General features: G+C 41.8%; 1 protein-coding gene across 2 annotated transcripts in view; it reads left to right on the top strand.

Annotated features, from left to right (window-relative positions):
• Positions 1–17,874, top strand: part of Arid4a (AT-rich interaction domain 4A) — a 66,658-nt gene extending 48,784 nt beyond the window's left edge. The window contains exons 17-25 of one of the 2 annotated variants that reach the window (XR_003376952.1): positions 961–1,158; positions 4,383–4,467; positions 5,111–5,237; positions 8,627–9,757; positions 9,937–10,041; positions 11,687–11,893; positions 12,737–12,883; positions 16,060–16,571; positions 17,178–17,874. Coding sequence is in view for 1 of the 2 variants with exons in the window: in XM_005343189.3 (XP_005343246.1) it covers positions 961–1,158; positions 4,383–4,467; positions 5,111–5,237; positions 8,627–9,757; positions 9,937–10,041; positions 11,687–11,893; positions 12,737–12,883; positions 16,060–16,163 (2,104 nt within the window). In the remaining variant the exon portion in view is untranslated. Of the gene's footprint in view, positions 1–960; positions 1,159–4,382; positions 4,468–5,110; positions 5,238–8,626; positions 9,758–9,936; positions 10,042–11,686; positions 11,894–12,736; positions 12,884–16,059; positions 16,643–17,177 lie in introns of those variants that run through there. The other variant, XM_005343189.3, reaches the window with a different exon arrangement.
• The last annotated feature ends 2,166 nt before the right edge of the window (positions 17,875–20,040 follow it).

Here is a 20,040-nt window from a genome sequence, read left to right as displayed (position 1 = left end):
GGTTGTGAGCCACCATGTGGTTGCTGGGAATTGAACTCAGGACCTTTGAAAGAGCAGGCAATGCTCTTAACCTCTGAGCCATCTCTCCAGCCCCCTTGGAATGATTTCTTTGGGATATTTATGAGAAGTGTCCCTGGAGAGCAGATATTCCTGATGCAGATGAGCCCTGTGCATGAAACCTTCAGCCCACTCCTGAAGCTCTTGCAGTCTTGTAGAACACCTCCTTCACCCTTGAGGCAGTTGTCTTCTGAGTCCCTGCAAGGTTAATAGGCAGTACACTTTATCGTTACAGTTTCAAAATCTTGCTGGACTTGTAATCCGCACTCCCTTTATGTTTGACAATGGAAATAAGGGAAAGCCGCTGGGGGAGGAGTCAGAATGGGAGTCAACCCAAGCCTGAAGCTTTGTTCTACCATCACTGTCTTATAATTTCAGCAAGTAGCGCATATGTGAAGCGTAAAACAGTTTCAGAGACACAGTTACTAAGGCAGGCAGCCATTGCTCGTTTTTTTTTTACCCGCCACACAGTCTGTCTTGCTAAGAACCACTCTAAACAAGAAGACATAGTGCTGAAGTAGATTGAAGACAAGTAGTTGCAAGAAGTTACAAAACAGCTTTAGAACATTCTCACGAGTAAGGTGGCACTTGATTATGAATCCAGACGGCCAGCCCTGGGCATATGGTTTGATTTTATTTTGGTTTAAAGTGACTTGTTGACTGATGTGACTTATTAGCTGTGGTTATTGATTGGCCTTTGGAAGTATGGTTTACCTTTGTACAGTGCACCTTAGTAAGGAGTCCTTAAAATCTTCTCCTTCTCCTCCTTCTCCTCCTCCTCCACTGACATGTTACTAAGGTAACTTAGGCTGTAAGGACTCTACATGCTGGACTCTCTATCACTGATGATGTTGTTCTCCATTAAGCGATTAGTAGCATTATCAATGTTGTAATTCACTGCAGGGAAGACACTGAGAGCAAATGCGACTCGGAAGGGGAGGATGATGACGATGACACAGAACCCTGCCTGACGGGAACCAAAGTGAAAGTGAAGTATGGACGAGGAAAAACGCAGAAAATTTATGAAGCCAGCATTAAAAGCACCGAGATCGATGACGGGGAGGTTTTATACTTGGTGCATTATTATGGATGGAATGTCAGGTAAGTAATAAAGCGTGTTCTTTTAGGCGGTTAAAAAGAGCAGTGTCGTAGGAAGCTCTTGTGTGTGTTTACAAGGCACACCTTGGTTCTAAACTTTTGAGGACTTCGATTTTTGCAGTTATATAAACCGTCACTGTCTCCCAGAGACTAGCAGGGGCTGCCATTGGAACAGCTGAGTTCATTACTTTTTTATAGGAGACAGAACATGAGGGGAAGCCGAGGAGCTTCAGTGTCCCATGGCGATGGCTAAGTCACCATGATGTGAAAACTCAGGGCCCCGCCTCAGGAATTAGGGAGAGTGCAACACTCTGGAAAGCTGTAGAGCAGTCAGGGAGTGAGGCCACAGCTCGTGACTGTGAGTTTGTTTCCTTTGTCAAAAGGCAAGCCGGTGACAAGCACTGTAATAATTGTGAGTTGTCTAAGTAATTAAAATCTGTACAGAGTAGGACTTAGATTTGAGCATTTGTTATGTTAGGTTTAAGAGAGACTTTGTTCTGGATGCACTCAGGCAGGAAGCTGATGTAATTCTGTGATTGGTTCTCTTAGTAAATCTTACCTAGAAAGAGAGAAGGCCAGATCAAAGTTAATCCTATAACTGGTAAAGAAGCAGAGTGACTCACTAGTCAGGGAGAAGATACTTGGACAGTGTTCCCTGTTTTTTCTGTGTTCAGACATGAGTAGGGAGTTGTATTTCTGTTTTGATCCTCTGCTGGCCATGGAGCAGTCTTGTCTGGTAATGATATTCTGTGAAGCTGGTCACGGTCGAGGGAAGACAGCTCAGTCTGGCCATGTGAGTTGGACCAGCAAAAGCAACACTGGGGCCCAGCTGTCCTGAGTCCCGCTTTTCTTTTAAGCCTTTTGAAAGGGTGTGGGTGTGGGTGCAGGATGCTCTGGGTTCCTGTGCAGCCACATTGCTTTGCTGCATGCCTTTCTACATACGAGGCATGTACGCTTTTCTGACTCCGTCCTCTCATCTCCAAATTGGGGGATTCAGGGTTCTTACTTTTAAGTAAATTGTCAAACTATAATCCCAGTGTTAACTAGCACGTGAAGTGCATAGAGCGATGCCTAGCACATAGGCCATGCTCAGTGTCAGTTGTTAGTGTGACTCTCTGTAGGGTCTGTGCTCAATGTCAGCTGTTAGTGTGACTCTGCAGGGTCTTAGAACTAAGCAGAGTCACTGTATCCCAATAAATTCAGGAGAGACACGACTCCCAACTCTGGCAGCTGCAGCACGTTTTATCCACGCTTCCCTCAGAGTCAAGCTTGTGCACAGCCATCCATTCTGTGTGCAGCCCTGTTGTGCTAGAACCTCTTTCCTGTCACCCTTCTCATCTTCTTAGGGTTTCCCTTTATGACTCTACCCAGTAGTTCTGTCATTGTCCTAACTAGTCACCCACTGATGGCTCACGTGACTTAGTTGTCCATATATCTTCCTAAAAGCTGGTCAAGTCTGACTATCAGAGAATCCTTATGGTTTCTAGATGGTGTAGTCATGTTTCTAAAATGGGAGCACCTGCAAGCGTGAGAGAAGCCACATGGCTTCTAGAAGTACCTGCCTGGCCTACCATTCAGACCAGGCCGGGGTGGGCCACACGATTTCCTTCCAGATAGGAACAACACCCATGCTTTCGGCAACGCTATGACGTTTTCTGGGGGGTTCATGGGCAAGGTATTTTCTTCTTTGCAACCCTAGATTAGGTATATATCTTTGTTACTGCATTTACTAGACTGTACTCAATTATACAGTATATCTATTTTTTTTATATCAGACATGAAAGCAAGAGCTTGTTCTATCTATTCTCTGCATATTTTATAATGCCTATTACTTTAGTGGGCCCTCAGTAAATGTCCAAATTAGGAAATATTTATAGACTGGGTGGTGGTGGCACACACCTTTAATCCCAGCAATAAGAAGGCAGAATTAGGAGGATCTCTGTGAGTTCAAGGCCAGCCTGGTCTACAGAGTACCTTCCAGAACAGCCAGGACTACACAGAGAAACCCTCTTGAAAAACCAATTTAGAGAGAGAGAGAGAGAGAGAGAGAGAGAGAGAGAGAGAGAGAGAGAGAGAGATAGATGTTTATAAATAAGGTTTTAATAGCCATCTGTGTTCCAGAAGTTTTAGATATTGGATGATCTGCCAGGAAATGGGTTTTCACCTGTAGTGTAGGCATCATGGTACCAGGGCAGCTGAAACCTGTAAACACTTGAGCCGTGTGCTTTGCATGTCTCCATGGCAACTAGTTTACAGTATTACTGGATACTGTAAAACATCGTGCCTTTGTGTAATGCAAGAAGTGTTATTTAGTTCTGGATAGTTTAATGTATTTGTCTCATTCTACGAATGGGAAAGATTATGCTGAAATTAAAGTGTTTAAAAGGAGCAAGGGAAATGAGTCTTCAGCTTGGGCTAAAGAAAAGAAATCTAAATAAAGGAAATTAAATTAAATACAAATATCTCTAAATATCTTCAGTCTTGATAGTGACACATTCCATAATAAAGTTTTACTAGAAGAATAGATGCTCGAGTGCTGGGGAGGACATGAAGGGGACTTGATATGATTGAGAGCTGATGGTTTGCAATTGACATTTTTATGCTATCCACAGAAAGGATTCTAGTACAAAATCTGCTTATGAGTTCAGAGTTGAGAGTTCTGGAAACAAAGCATTTCAAATAGTATAGTATAGTGTAGTGTAGTATAGTGTAGTATGGTATAGTATAGTGTAGTATAGTATAGTGTAGTGTAGTATGGTGTGGTGTAATGTAGTATAGTATAAATAGATTCAGACCTCTGAATCTCTTAGTTCTGAGAAACCCTTTAGTCATTCTTTCTCCTTCCTTCCCTTTTTCCCTCCCTTCCTTCCTTTTTTGCTTTGGTTTTTGTTTTTTAGAGACAGGATTTCTCTGTGTAGCCCTGGCTGTCCTAGAACTCACTTTGTGGGCTAGGCTAGTCTTGAACTTGCAGAGCTCTGCCTGCCTCTGCCTCCCTGAGTGCTGGGATTTATCTTCTCTTCCATCACTTCTGGCTCTATCACTGGAGGCTGTACTAAGTACATAGAACAGCTGCTAGCATCCCTTACCAATAAGTAGTTCCTTTGCTCTTTACACCTTTGCCAACACTAGGGACAGGATTTTTATCTGACTGCTGAAGCGTGTAGGGCGTGTGTGTGAATATATTTCAAATAGGATATCATTGTGAAAGCTGAACTTTCTTCTTTAAGGTACGATGAATGGGTAAAGGCCGACAGGATAATCTGGCCCGTGGACAAAGGTGGACCAAAGAAAAAACAAAAGAAGAAAGTTAAGGTGTGTTCATACATTCGTATCATTTATGATAGGTACAGGAATTATTCAAGTTGTATCTTTTCTGTTTTAGAGTAGTTTTAGATTCATAGCAAAAATGAAAAGGTCCAGGATTTCTTATGTGCTCTTTGCCCTGCGTGGGTATGGTCTTCTGTACTGTGGGCCCCACCCTCACCAGAGGGGTCCATTTGTATTGCATCAGGGTGGTGTGAGACAACTCTGGGTCTTTGTGCCTTCAGTGGGCTTAGACAGATGTGCGATGCTGTTACCATCATTAGAACTGCACAGAGGACCCATCGCACTGGAGATGCACTGTTCTCCCTCTTCCCACCACCTCCATCACATCAAAGCTGTCTGCCCGCCCACAGTATCCCTGCACACACCTTCCATCCGTAGTTTCTGCTGTGGAGGTCTGCCTAGTGGCCTTCATTTCCTCAGCAGGAAATGTAGAACCAGGGGGAGTGGGTATTGTCATATGAATGGGTTAGAAAACTATTCTGGATTTCTCTAGATAAGCACATATTAGGACTTGACATTTAAATTAACTGATCTTTTATTTTGGAGTTAATCGTTTCTCTTGGAGAAATAGAATGTTCACTTTTAAAAGGCCTTGGCCCTTCTCATGCATTTTGTTGTTGTTACCCAGAATAAAGAGGATGGTGAAAAGGACGAAAAGAGGGATGAAGAGAGGCAGAAGTCAAAACGAGGGAGACCTCCTTTAAAATCCACGCCCTACAGTTTATCTAAGGCGGCCAACAGCGAAGGGAAATCAGGTACCAGAGACGCCCATGGCAGATGACAGGCAGCTCATCTCTCTCAGGAAAACGAGGGACTTGGTTTGGGGATTGTTGACTTTTTTTTTTCAGTCTTTCTTTCTTTCTTTCTTTCTTTCTTTCTTTCTTTCTTTCTTTCTTTCTTTCTCTCTTCTTTCCTTCCTTCCTTCCTTTCTTTTTATGGATTATTGACTTTTAAGACATTATATATACATATTTATCACTTAACAGTAGGGATCTCATCATTGTACGAATGTCACCGAGGGTGCTTACCAAACTTAGGGCTGAAGTGCTCCTAGGTGACAGCTTGTAATAGAACCACAAATATATGCAGTCATCATTGACCAACATATAACTGTGTTGCCCATGACTAATAAAATGGTCATAGCAGGTTATCTCGATTTTTAACCTAACATGATTAAACTATATGATTTAATCGGCAACTAATACTTATTTTGATGTATATTTTTATTTAAACTCTAGAGATATAAATCAAGATACCCATCTGTCATAAGGATTTTTAGACAAAACTAGTTTAGTCGTGGGGAAGTTAAACAACCCATGAATCTCAGTGTGTGATATGCTCTGCGTCACCTGGTCGTGTTCACAGAGCTTGTTGAGAGCAGAAACTGGTGACTGGAAGAGTCCCCTGTGAAGAGCAGAGGTGACCCTACCTAACCTTAACCCTAATAACTGTGCTTTTTATTTCCCCTCACTTTTCTGCCCTTATTTTTTCTATGCAATCTAAAAGATTTTAAATGGCGATATTATAAAATTACCCTCCTTAGAGTTCTGCTAAAGGTCAGGTTTACCATTAGCTTCAGTGTGCCACCTGCTGGCTGTTAGCATTATATGCAAACACAAGGTTTCTGGGAGGTGTGAGCTTCCATTTCTCAGTAGGTGTTCCCTCAGGGCCTGCACAACCAGTGTCAGCATCACTGAACTGCAGAACTGAAGAATGTTTGGACACTAGAAAGTGGAATTATACACCCTACTTTTATTTAAACCACAAAAGATTTATATGCTTTTTTTTCATAATCGTTCATGGGTGTGGGGAGGTGGCTTTGTAATAAAGATTACTTGTTGCTCTTGCAGAAGACTGGGGTTCAGTTCTCAACAGCCACATGGCATTCATAAAGTCTAAAGCTCCAGCTCCCGGGTATCTGACACCCTCTTTTGGCCTCCACAGGCACCAGGCATGAACATTGCATACTACATGCAAACACTCCTATTCATAAAATAAAAATAAATCCTCAGAAAAGAAAAACCAACAAGCAGAAAACATAAAACTTTGTCAAGTATAGTGGCGCACACCTTTAATCCTGGTATTCAGGAGGCAGAGGCAGGTGGATCTTTGTGAGTTCGAGGCCAGCCTGGTCTCTACCAAGGCAGGCCAGGGCTATACTCTGAGAACTTTGTCTTTACAAAAATGAACACATTCGGTGTTTATCTTTTAAAAATTCTCTAGGGAAGATGTAAGTGTTGTAAGTGCAAAAACTTTTACATTATATAGTCATATAACCTTAGAATGCTACCTTATCATTTGAAAAATTCTCGGACATGAAGGGAATAATCTGTCTTGCAAGCAGGCGACTTGCCTGTGCTTTCTCTTGTGTTAACAAGAACATCTGAAGGGGCTGGAGAGATGGCTCAGCGGTTAAGAGCATTGCCTGCTCTTCCAAAGGTCCTGAGTTCAATTCCCAGCAACCACATGGTGGCTCACAACTATCTGTAATGAAGTCTGGTGCCCTCTGGCCTTCAGGCACATACACAGAAAGAATATTGCATACATAATAAATAAATATTTAAAAAAAAAAAAAAGAACATCTGAAGGCTGGAGAATTCACATTGCCCATTGTAAACATCCCTTCTTTGCAGAACAGTTTTAGGTGGAATGTTGTGCTCCCTTCCTAGAGTACAAAGTGGTAAACCTTTGTAGTAATTCAAGTCAAGTCACTTAACATATTAACCTGAATCTTTTTGTTGTTGTTGCTGTGGGTTTTTTTTTTTTTTGGTGTTGTTTGTTTGTTTGGTTTTTGAGACAGGATTTCTCTGTGTAGCCCTGGCTATCCTGGAAGTCATTCTGCATACCAGGCTGGCCTCAAACTCACTGAAATCCGCCTGCCTCTGCCTCCTGAGTACTGTGATTAAAGGTGTGTGCCACCACTGTCCAGCCTAACATTGTATCTTAATAAAGTTCATGCTTCTTCTTGTTTTTTCTTTCTTCTTTCCTTCCTTTCTCTCCCCCCCCCTCTTGTTGTTCATTTTTTTTGTTGTTGTTGTTGTTTTGAGATGGGGGTTTCTCTGTGTAGCCCTGGCTATCCTGGAACTCATGCTGTAGATCAGGCTGGCCTCAGTGATCTGTGTATCTTTGCCTCCAGTGCGGGGATTAAAGGCATGTACCACCACACCCAGCTCTTTGCATCTTTGGTGGTACGGTAGCCTAAGTGTGATACTACTGAAGACAGCTCTTATCAGAACTGACATGGTAACATGCTATGCATTATGTTTTTACAAATTTTGTTTTTAATTGTTTGTATATATACACATGCATACATGTTTCTGGAAGAAGGACTACACACACACACACACACACACACATACACACACACACACACACACACGTGTTCAGAGCCCAGTGTGGACAATCTGGAGCAGTGTTCCTTAGGAACTGTTAACTTCTGTTTCTGTTTATCATATTTGTGTGTTTATTTTGGGGAGACAAGTATATGCCACTGTGCACATTTGGAGGTCAGAATTGGTTCTCCCCTGCCACCATGTAGTCCTCAGGATTGAACTCAGATCATCAGTCTTGGTGACAATCATTTTTACCCTCAGAGCCATCTTTCTTGCCCTGACGTTATTTTGAGACATGGTCTTTCATTGCTGGTGCTCACTGATTGAGAGAGATTCCCAAGCATCTCCCTGTCTCTGCTACCCAAACCTGGAATTACAAATGAGAGCCATGCTCAGCTTTTTTACATGGATTTGGAGTTTGAACTTAGGTATTTATGCTCACACAGTACATTTTATCAACTGAGCTGGCTTCCCAGTCTTATCTTCACTTTTTTTTTATTTGCTTGTTTTTTACTTTTTTTTTTTTTTTGAGACAGGGTTTTTCCCTATATCTCTGGCTGTCCAGGAACTTGCTCTGTAGACCATGCTGGCTACCCCTGTCTCCTCAGCGCTGGGATTAAATGCGTGCACCATCATGCCCTCTGTCATCCCGTTTTAAGTTTTATCTTTCCCCTTTTATTTTCACACAAATGCTCTTATTTATTTTATAGAAGAAATTTCTATAGAGATTCAGAAGTATATAAAGGACCCTGTTTAATAGGATTTTAGTTATTACATTGATATTTAATATAACCATCTGTGTTATATTACAGACTCTTGTTCATCTGATAGTGAAACAGAAGACCCTTTGGAGAAGAGCTTGATAAGTGAAGAACTTTCTCCTGATATTAAAGAAGAATTAGAAAAAAGTGAAAATTTGAATGATGATAAACTAGATGAAGAAAATCCAAAGATTATACATCTATTAAAAGAAAATGACAGGACTCAGATGCAGCCCTCAGAGACCCTGAAGGTGGAGGTCGAAGACAATGATCAAGTAGTTCATATTTTTGGAAACAAAGTGGAACAAATAGAAGAAGCTAAGAAACAGGTGGAAAAGTCCCCTAAAGGAAAGGGAAGGCGGAGTAAGACGAAAGACCTTTCTTTAGACATTGTAAAGCTCTCGTCATTCAACCAGGAAGAAGCAGGCCCTGAAGCTCCTGCAGACACTCCTGGCCTGGAGTTTTCGTCACTAGAATGTAAAAACTTCTCTTCTCCGGAAGATGAGGTTGACCAATATGAAAAAGAGAAAAAGTTGAAACGGAAACTACTGGGACAGCCATCTCCAGAGAAAAAAGTAAGGCTTGAGAATGGGATGGAAGCAGCAGCTGGCCTGTCCCAAGACAGAGCCAGCGATGGTGCTGGAACTGAGGGCCGGAGAGGCTTGCATTTTGAACAGCACTTTGAAACAGGAAGTGAAGGAATGCCATCACTGATAGCAGAGCCAGACCAGGGCACTCAGGAGCTGACCAGTGAGAAATCAGACAGCCCAGCTGAAGAACCTGTGCATACGCCACTCAAGGAGGAGGAGGACGTGATGCCTCTGATTGGGCCCGAAACCTTGGTTTGCCATGAGGTGGACTTGGACGACTTGGATGAGAAGGAAAAGAGCGGTACTGAGGATGTGGTAGTGGAAAGCTCTGAGTCTAACGCTCTGGTCTCCGTCCCGCCTGCCCTGCCTCCTGTAGCACAGCATAACTTTTCAGTAGCTTCCCCTCTCGCTCTCAGTCAGGACGAGTCCCGGAGTGTAAAGAGCGAGAGCGATATAACAATTGAAGTTGATAGTATTGCCGAAGAATCGCAAGAAGGCCTCTGTGAGAGGGGATCAGCAAACGGGTTTGAAGCCAGCGGTGCCCCTGGTACCTGTAGTTTAATTGTCCAAGAGAGAGAGAGCAGAGAGAAGGGTAAGGCTTTCGAGGGGGAAATTGCTTCTGTGTTAAAACCAACAATTCAGGTTTTAGATGTGACAGTGGTTACTGTTGTCTTTTTAGAAATGGAGACCTGTGTGGACGAGTATGTAAAGGACCTGTCTGCCTCAACCTTTTGGTTTTATTTTCAAGGTTTTTCTTTTCCTTTATTTCAGGTCAGAAGAGGCCAAGCGATGGAAATAGTGGGTTGATGGCAAAAAAACAGAAGCGAACCCCAAAGCGAACAAGTGCTACAGCCAAAAGCGAGAAGAACGGAGCAGGTCAGTGTTTGTCTGTCCAGCGCAGAGGCATGGCGTGACCATTCGAGGCAGTGCGGAAAATGAGCAGTGTATTTATTATGTTCTGAAGATAACTTTTCCATTTTTATATGGGGTGTGTGTGTCTGTGTGCACACGTAAAGTGCATAGACGTGCCACCAAGTGTATGCAGAGGCAGAGGACAGATCTGTGCAGTCACTTCTCTCCTTCCATCTTTATGGGCGTTTGGGATCCCTTACTCCCTTCCTCTCCCTGCGCTCCCTCCCTCCCCCAACACACACACACATAAGGATGAGGCAGATCTAGACTTTAGAAATAGAAGTCTCCCACAGTTACAGAACGTGGGCATTTGACATAAGGGTACCTGGTAGTTGAGCATTACAAAGCAAACTCTTCTTTTGAGGATGAGTAATAATCATAATGTAACCATTATAATTAAGAAACAAACAAACAAAAAAGACCCAATAAGGGGCCAGTGAGGTGGCTCAGTGGGTAAAGCATTTGCCATGCAATCCTGACAAGGTGAATTCTGTCCCAGGATGCAGAAGGGACTTCTGCATGTCCTCCACAGCATGTACCCTGTCTTCCACAACCTCCACACAGCAATCAAATTTTTCCCTTAAGGGTGGTAAGGACATACAGATAGGGCAGATGCAGGAGAGGAGACAGACTGGGAAACTGAGTGTCTAATCTTTAGCTTTTGAGAGTAAAGATAGGGTAGGGGTAAAAGGTATATACCTTGAAAAAAAAAACAGTAAAATAAAATTCCAGTTTGTTTTTATGGAAAAGTCAGTACAGTTCTTAGGATGAATTGGTGAGGAAGGAGGCAGAGTTGGAAATGAATTCTTTCTTGTTAACACATATATCAGAAATTGAGCATAGACCAGCATGCCTATAATCATAGCACACAGGCAGCTGAGGCAGGAGGATCATGAGTTCCAAGATAGTCTGGACTAGATACTAATTTTTAGGCCAATCTAGGCTCTAAAGACTATTTTTTTAAATGTTTTTATTTATTTATGATGTAATATTTAATGTTTCTTATTTATATTTATTAATGATAAATTTTACATACTTATTTATGATTAAAGGCAGTGAGTGAGAGCACACATCTTTAATCCTTGCACTTGGGAGCAGAGGCAAGCAGAAATCTGTTTGAGGCCAGCCTGGTCTACAGAGCGAGTTCCAGGACAGCTAGGGCTATACAAAGAATACCCTATCTTGAAAAAGCAAAACAAAAAAAAAGTTAAAGAAGAAAAGTAAAAAAATAAACATTGAACATGTTTACAAGATCTGTGTGTGTTCTTCATATACAGTTGGGTTGGTTCTCCTTCAGGTGTTTTTATGTTTTGTTACCACACACATGGAGCTACAGGATATTGTGTTGTAACTCTGTGCCGCAGGCCGACTTCTGAAGGTGATAGGCCTTAGAGCCACAGCAGTGCCACCAAGTGTGCACGTTACTGTGACATTCCTTTCGTCATCTTGCTTCTGCCGCTGAGGCCAAAGAGTATATTTTCCCCTTTCTCTGTTGTGATCTTTGTATATGTGCTCACCTGTGTGATACCAAGAAGTGTCATTGCTTCTTCTGTTGCATCTCGGTGTTTGAGGCTGTTCATCATGTGTAATTGGAGTGAACTTATTACAGGACAAAGCAGTGACAGTGAAGATCTCCCCACCATAGACAGTTCCAGCAAATGCACGCCAGTCAAGCATCTCAGCCTGTCTAAGCCGCAGAAGCTGCCTCGCTCCCCTGCAAGGATCTCGCCTCACATCAAAGATGGAGAGAAAGAGAAGCACAGAGAAAAGCACCCAAATTCATCCCCCCGGACATATAAGTGGAGCTTCCAACTCAGTAAGAACCTTCCAGATAGCCTGACTATACTGTGAAATGTGACATTTCTTGACTTAATGGAATGATGCTAGTAATCATTAACAAATTATATAGCCATTGCAAATCAGTAATCATCACTTGTATGTAAATCTGCTTTTCTTTTCTTTAATTTGGATAATGCGAATTCAGTAAGTATGACAAAATCTTCAGTTTAGAAACAAAACATGAGCTGAGTGTGTGGTTCACCCCTGTAACCCGGCGTCCATGAGATTGAAGCCGGAGGGGCATAAATTTGAGGGCAACTTGGGCTACACAGTCTTTGTCCGAGGTCTCAGTTATGTACGTCAGTGAGATGGAGTGCTGACTCTGAAGATGCTAATGACATCATAGGTCCAACTGCCTTCTTTTAATGTTCTTAATGTTTTGTGATCATTGGAATGATACATGGGTTTTTTTCTTAGATTTATTTATTTGTTCATTTATTTAATGTGCACTGGTGTTTTCCCTTTATGTATGACTGTGTGAGGGTGTCATATCCCCTAGAACTGAAGTTACAGACAGTTGTGAGCTGTCATGTGGGTGCTGGGAATTGAACCCAGTTCCTCTGGAAGAGCAGCCAGAGTTCTTAACCACTGAACCATCTCTCCAGCTCCAAGAGTAATGCATGCTTAATATAGAATATAAGGCTAAAGAACTCCTAGTCATAGATTTAATTTAATTGTATTGTATTTTCTGTAAAGAACTTGTGTTAGGTCACAATACTAAAGCTTTTACTGATTTTCAAGTCCCACTTTTTATAGAATTGACTTTTTTCTTATAGAATTACCATTTTAAAATTTAGATTATGTTTATCTTTCCTTTTAGACGAATTAGATAATATGAACAGTACAGAGAGAATCTCTTTTCTCCAAGAAAAACTACAGGAAATCAGAAAATACTACATGTCTTTGAAGTCTGAAGTTGCAACCATAGACAGGAGGAGGAAAAGATTAAAAAAGAAAGACAGAGAAGGTAATGTTATTTGTGTCTCCCCTCATTTTTGGATGTACTCAGGTCATTTTGTAAGTTTATCTCTCAGTTCATGTGCAGTAGACGCTACTTTTATGGATAGCATTGTCTCCTGATGCGGGAAGTGGGTGTATCTGCAGCCGAGTTAACCAGACTCTCTTGAAAGACCTATGAACTATTTTAAACAATCTGTGATTTACTAACCGTGTTGGGTTTTCCTGGAGGGCATACTCTGCTCAACAAATATTTGCTTTTGTTATTAGGCCTTAGGTATTGTCGGCATTACCTGTTTGAAGCCATAACTTATTCATAAACAGCTACAGGGCAATTGAATGCTGCTCAGCAGGGCTACTGAGCATGTGCCGCTCTGCAGGGGATGCAGAGGCAAGACGAAGTAGACACAGATTTTGATCTCTAGAGTCTTAACATTGCTGGACGGTGTGTGCCCTGAGAAACATTGGCAGTCTGGCAGTTAGGTTATTTAAATATTCTTAAGGAGTGTGATATGTGTGCCAGACCTTAAGAATGCCAGCTAGTCAAACATTGGACATGGTGTGTAGCCAAACTCTGCCAAGATATCAGTAAAGGAAATTAAGGTTTGTGCCCTAACTCATTAGTATTCAGATCAGAACAAGGGGAAGTGATCACTTACTAGTATGATTCTAGGGAGAACTAGCATCCAAGATAATAATGCCAACTGCTAGAGAAAATAGGAAGAGAGATTTATGTGTTGTTTGTGGCAGAACAAATGTGGTAGCTCCTGTATTAATTACTTTCACATTGCTGTCACCAAAAGAATATAAGAAGGAGTCAGGATTTACCCCCAATGGTTCTGCCTCCAACTTTTCACCCAAGAAACCTATTGTTTAGGTCAGAGTGGTCCTAATAGGATTGTTTCTGAAAACCCTTCATGCACACGAACCCAAAGAGTTCTTTACTAATAATCACCCTGGCATTTCTTGATGTAATCAAGTTGACCATTGAGACTAATGGTCAAAAATCTCCATGTCAGCTTATACGCAACCACATCCCTTTAAGCACAACACTCCACCTGTTTCTCAAGAGGCTCTTGTTCTTTTCTAGTTCAAGGTGTACTCGGTCCCTCTCCATTAAGTTCCATAGACCCAACCACTTCAGTATTCAGAAGTCTAAGACCATAGAACCTACCAAGACTCAAAAACATCTTTGCACCCTTGTAAAAATTAAAAAAAAAAAAAGAGGAAAACAGTGTCCGTACTTCCAACATATATGGCATAAATATTCCTATTCCAGAAGGGAGGAGTGGGGACAGAGAGACTAATGATGGAGCCAAGCAAGAGCTACACTCATTAGAGCAAATACTGGATCCTGTGGTCCCATGTCTAGCATCGGGGCACATGGTATCCTGTTTGATCTCCAAAGGGCTTAGGCAGCTCCACTTCTGTGAACTTTGGCTTCTCTCTTGGGCTGGAGGGTGATACCTGCAGAAACTGAAATAACACAGCACACTGTGGTATTTCTGGGCATAGACTTCAGACCCTTAAGCCTGCCAAGGAGAACAGTATGGAGCTGTTCTTTAATGTTTAGGACATGGAAAATAACCTGCGTTCATAAATAAGGGATGCATGAAAAATGGTTTCATATTGCTTTTAAAAAAAGCCCCATATCCAGAAGAAAATGAAAAATAATGTTACCACAGTAGATAAGAAATAGCAGCAAGTTGGTGTATACCTATAATCCTAGCAGTCTGGATGGAGGCAGGAGAATGGTGAGTTTGAGGCCAGTCTGAGCTGCAGAGTAAGAAAAGCAAACAAAACCCCCAAACCACAAAAACAAATGCCAACATTTTATCTTTAGAAGCTAGGTGTGTGTGTATGTACCCGAAATCTCAGCCTTCAGGAGACACAAGTCAGGATTTCAACCAAGTCAAGGTCAGTTTGGACTACATAGCAAGATCCCGTATCTCTAGGACACAGAGCAGCTGCTAGACTACTGTATTAGTGATAAAACAGTGCTAAAGAGCATACTCACTTGCTCTTGCAGTTAAAAAAAAAAGCAAGCAAGTCAGTTGACATTTTTTAACTGCAGAAAAGCTCTCAAGTTAAGGTTGGGGGTGAGGCTGAACTGCCAGACTGTTTGGAAATGAAACAAGAAATTAGATCACTATATCTACCCTTTAAAGACAGGTTTACCTTTCCCCATCTCTGACTGAAAAAAGAGAAACTGAATGGAATCGTTTTGAAGACTCAGGGGCACCAGCTCTAACTAATGGTGATAGCTAGAGAAGGGTTAAATCAGAGTTGAATACCAGATGGTGAATCTCCCTGTCTTTTTCCCACCCTCCCACTTCTTGAGAAACTTAACCTGCTCCTTCCTGGAAGGAGATGGGGTGGGGTTCTTCTGAAGAAACTAACTATGCCTAGACAAGTGGTCTACTCTAGAAACCAACATTTGGATGCTTCTGATCCTAAAAGCAAGACCCTTGCAAGTCACATGTGTTTCGTCCACATTGAAAGATGCAAAGCTCAGACATGGCTTCTAGCTGACTTATTTTAGCCTTTCCTACATCTGGAACCCACATTACCTGATATTTGAAGAAAATGTTTGTGTAAAGTTAGGCCGAAATAGGAGGGGGAATAACCCACAAAGCTGTTAGTTTTTAAAAAGTACAAATATACAAGAATGTAAAGCTGGTCATATAAGCTCATCAAACCTGTGGAAGGCTTTGAGCCTCACCCTGTCGGGGAACGTTGGCTGTTTTCCCATGGGTCTGAGACTGTGGTCCTTGTCATGGCTGTCCCCAACAACACACCGTCACTCAGGACTTCGCATTCTCAGGTCCTCCTCTATTCCCCACAGGGAAACAGAGCAAGGCCGTGGGGTGCCCCAGTACAGAGTGTGTTTGCCAAGGAGCTCCTCCAGGATCAGGCTAGAACAGGGGTAATTAGAACAGCTGGCTCCGGGGGTGTCTGAATACACCACCCGTGCGGGTGTAGTAGAATCCCAGCACTCGGGAGGTAGAAGCGAGAGAACCAGAGTGTTAGGTCCTCCTTGGCTACGTATCCACGTTGAACCAGGCTGCTCTGTGTGAGATGATCTCAAAAAACCAAACAACAGAATCTTATTTCTAATTTAGTTTCTATCTTAGGTATCTTTGTGTAATCATTCCTTGATCTAACCTGGTTGTGTTGATTCCACAGTGTCCCATGCAGGAGCGTCTATGTCATCTGCTTCGTCAGACACTGGAATGAGTCCCTCTTCATCATCTCCCCCGCAAAACGTCCTTGCTGTTGAGTGCAGGTGATGAAAGTTTCCCCATCTTCCAGCAGTTTGCTGCCATGGACTGAAATTACAACACTCTGAACTCCAACCACAGAGAGCACTCAGCTGGCGAAGGACCTCCTGTATATTTTCCAGGATTGTCTGTATCCTCCTCTCTTCTTTTTTACTGTTGCAAAAAATAAGCTTATTAATAATTGAAGGTTAGGTGACCTGCCATATTGGTCATATTTTTTCCTCTATATTTTCTTTTTCTTTCTTTCTTTTTTTTTGGTGATAGAGAAAAAGGGCACTTAGCAAATTTGAATTTGTATGATAAAGCTTTCAGGTGTTCTAGAAATCCTAGACAAGCGAGTGCACGTGATAAACATCAGACCATACCTGGCTGGACAGTGACCGCTGCACTTTCACTGTGTGTGAACATGAACACTTGGTGAGTAGGGGGTTGTTTTGTGTTGTTTTTTATTATTATTGTTGATTTTTTTTTAATTTCTTTTTTTTTTATTTTTGCCCTTGGAAGCACTTGTCATTTGGCTATCCCAACCGAACTGACTATAAGTGTGCCCGGCACAAAGTGTATATGGGACAAAATAAATTGTGAAAGGAAGTGTAGTTGACTGAAAACTGCAGTTGTAATAAGTCTTCCACTTTTTATAGGACTTTTGAGCACACAATTATGCAAATATTTTAATGTTTATTAATGTTTACAGTGGAATTGTGAATAAGTTTTCAGTGGACTATCTTATCCCTTGACAAAAATATTTTGTCTTTTTTCTATGTAATTTCAGAGTTTTTATTTTGTTACAAAAATACAAAAATGAAATATATAACAACAATGAAGTTATTTAACAAGATTTCTAAAGCTGAAAATTTTGTGTAAAATAAGGTATTATCTTGCAACTTGTTAAATATATTTATTCAGACATTGGATGGTTGTATTTTTATGTATTTTTTAAAATATTAATAAAATTGAAAAAAAGGAAATTCTAGGTTAATTCACTCTTTGGATGGCAATAGTTGTCAGCTGTCCCTTTTGCAGGAGATCGTATCTGCAGCCACATGCGCTGCAGGGAATCCGTGTCAGCCCTTCCAACAGAACAGCTGTCCGTTGGCATCTGGATCGTCAGCGTGTCCTTGTATAGAGACTTGGCAGTCCTAGTATCTGAACTGTCTGGAGGATCAGATTCTTGGTTGCCCTTCAGATGCTTTGTCACAGCTTTTTGTTTGCTATACTGCCGAATAAATGACACCTCCCACAGTCGAGATGCACCCATCACGCTGAGCCACTGTGTGCGCCCTATCTGTGGCGTGTTCCACAGGCCTGCGCATGCGTAAATAATTCTTCCAGAATCATGTATTTAAAGCAGTTTTGCATATACGTTATGTAAAAGATGTGATTTTTTTAAAAACAATTTTTAAACTCATGTCTGTACATGAAAAGGAGTTGTTTTGGAGCCGCCTTTTCTGTGGTTCATGTGCTGTAGCGTGAAGGCCTGGGTGCTCCAGACCGTGGCAGACAGGCACAACACACTTGCCATGGCAGCGCAGAGCCTCACTGAAATCATTGTCTCAACCTCATCTGCCACATTGTGAACTTGTTATTCAGATTTCTTCCACTTTCTCAGAGAATTAAAACAAAAAAGTACTCTTGTAATATGAACTTTCCTGTCTTTTATTTGCAAAGCAGAAGTATTTCAATGTAAAATAAAAACGGAGCCCAGTGGGCGTTTCTTAAACATAGGCTTTACAGTTTTAGTTTTCTTTTAACCGATTTTTTTCCTAAATGCCAGTAACTTATAGTTGAAAAGTTAGTCTGTGCACCTAAACATTTCAGTACATTCTTCAATGTTTTGTTTTGGGTTTTGGTTTTTGTTTTTTCAAGACAGAGTTTCTTGGTAGCTTTGGAGCCTGTCCTGGAACTAGGTAGCTCTTGTAGACCGGGCTGGTCTCACACTCACAGAGATCCGCCTGCCTCTGCCTCCTCCAAGAGCTAGGATTAAAGGCGTGCGCCAGCACCACCTGGCACAAGTCTTCAATTTTTAAAATGCTTCTTGTACTTATAAAAATGAAAGCCAAGTGGTGGCGCACACCTTTAATCCCAGCACTCGGGAGGCAGAGGCAGGTGAATCCCTGTGAGTTCGAGGCCAACCTGGTCTGCAAAAGCTAGTTCCACGACAACTAGGACTGTTACACAGGAAAACCCTGTCTCCAAAAAATAAATAAAGTGAAAAAGTGGCCAGGCAGTGGTGGCGCACACCTTTACACATTTATTTTGAGTTTTTCTAAACTTTGAGTTGATTATTGCATGTGACTGAGGAAGTAAAAATATAAAGATATATAAAAAGGAATGTACTATCTATAAATCAAGGAATTCAAAATACAGCTTTTTGTATTTGTATTCTTTTGTGTACTATTACTGTTTTATTATTATTAAATTTCTAGTCTTTTACTAAGAGAACATTTTAAAAGAATTATGACATCTATAAAATTGGCTTAGGTCATAGAAATCCATATGAATTAATTTGCTTATATACTTTCTTTATGGGCCCTATAATTTAACCTATATTTAACATCATGCCAAAACAATTAACAGAACCGATTCGATTTGTGGAGTTTCTTCTGTGTGTCAGACAGTACATCATGATGCTAAGACTCAGCCACACGAGTGAGAGATACAGAGGTTCCTGGACTATGTGAGATCACATTAGCTTTTTAATTAAAATACATTTTTTTCTTCAGCTTTTTCAGGTAGGGTTGTATGCAGGCCAGTGCAATTTTAAACTGTTTGTAACTGAGGCTGGCTTTGAATTTCTGGTCCTCCTGCTTTTACCTACCAGATGCTAGGATGAAAGGCATGCACTATTCTACCCAGCTAAATTCATATAACTTCACAAATGCAACACATCTTTTTTTTTTTTTTTTTTTTTTGGTTTTTCGAGACAGGGTTTCTCTGTAGCTTTGGTGCCTGTCCTGGAACTAGCTCTTGTAGACCAGGCTGGCCTCGAACTCCCAGAGATCCGCCTGCCTCTGCCTCCCGAGTGCTGGGATTAAAGGCGTGCGCCACCACCGCCCGGCAACACATCTTAACATAATTAAACAAACACAGCATAAACACTATTACACACAGTTAATGTGATATTCCACAGCACAAACAAATGCCACCTCTTTGCCCAGTTAAAATAATATTTCACAACGAGCCTCTGCCTTCCGAGTGCTAGGACTGCAGATATGGTAGGCATAATGAAGTTGCTGTTGTCAAGACATCCTAATATGGACACTGACTAGTTTTAAGGCTGGAATGGTCTGGGAAGGCTTTGAAGAGAAAACTTCAGTTAAACTGAGTCCCAGGGAGGAAGGGGAATGGATCAGGGAGATGGGAAGAGCCGTGTGGATAGGATGGTGTTCAGAGTGGGCCAGAGAGGAGACGTCAGTACCGGGCCACAGTGAGAGCAGGCCTGAGACAGGAAGTGGGTCAGGCGCTCCGGCATTGCCCTTCTTTCCCTCTCCAGTGTCAGCCCTGAACACCCGGGGCTGCCTCAGCCACTTTGCCAGGAAGCTTTTTGCTGACTTTTGAACCCAGAGTCCATCGCCCCCTTTTCTATCTGATCGCCTTCCAGTCTGTTTGACCGCACATCTCACCTCGTGCGTGCATGTGAGTTTCCCTCCTGGACAGTAGCTTTCTTCAGTGTTCCTTGGTCACAGGTGTACCTCGTAGTTCTAGCATAGAGTAGCCAAAGTTACTAAAGAAAAAAATAACTCGGTTGCTTTTAAACAGTTGTTGATCTTTTTTTTTTTTTTTTTTTTTGGTTTTTCAAGACAGGGTTTCTCTGGCTTTGGAGCCTGCCCTGGAACTAGCTCTGTAGACCAGGCTGGTCTCGAACTCACAGAGATCCGCCTGCCTC

Source organism: Microtus ochrogaster, chromosome 1 (genome assembly GCF_000317375.1).
Source record: "Microtus ochrogaster isolate Prairie Vole_2 chromosome 1, MicOch1.0, whole genome shotgun sequence".
NCBI lineage: Eukaryota > Metazoa > Chordata > Mammalia > Rodentia > Cricetidae > Microtus > Microtus ochrogaster.
Note: the sequence above shows the minus strand (reverse complement) of the source record. Positions and strands in the feature narration are given on the sequence as shown.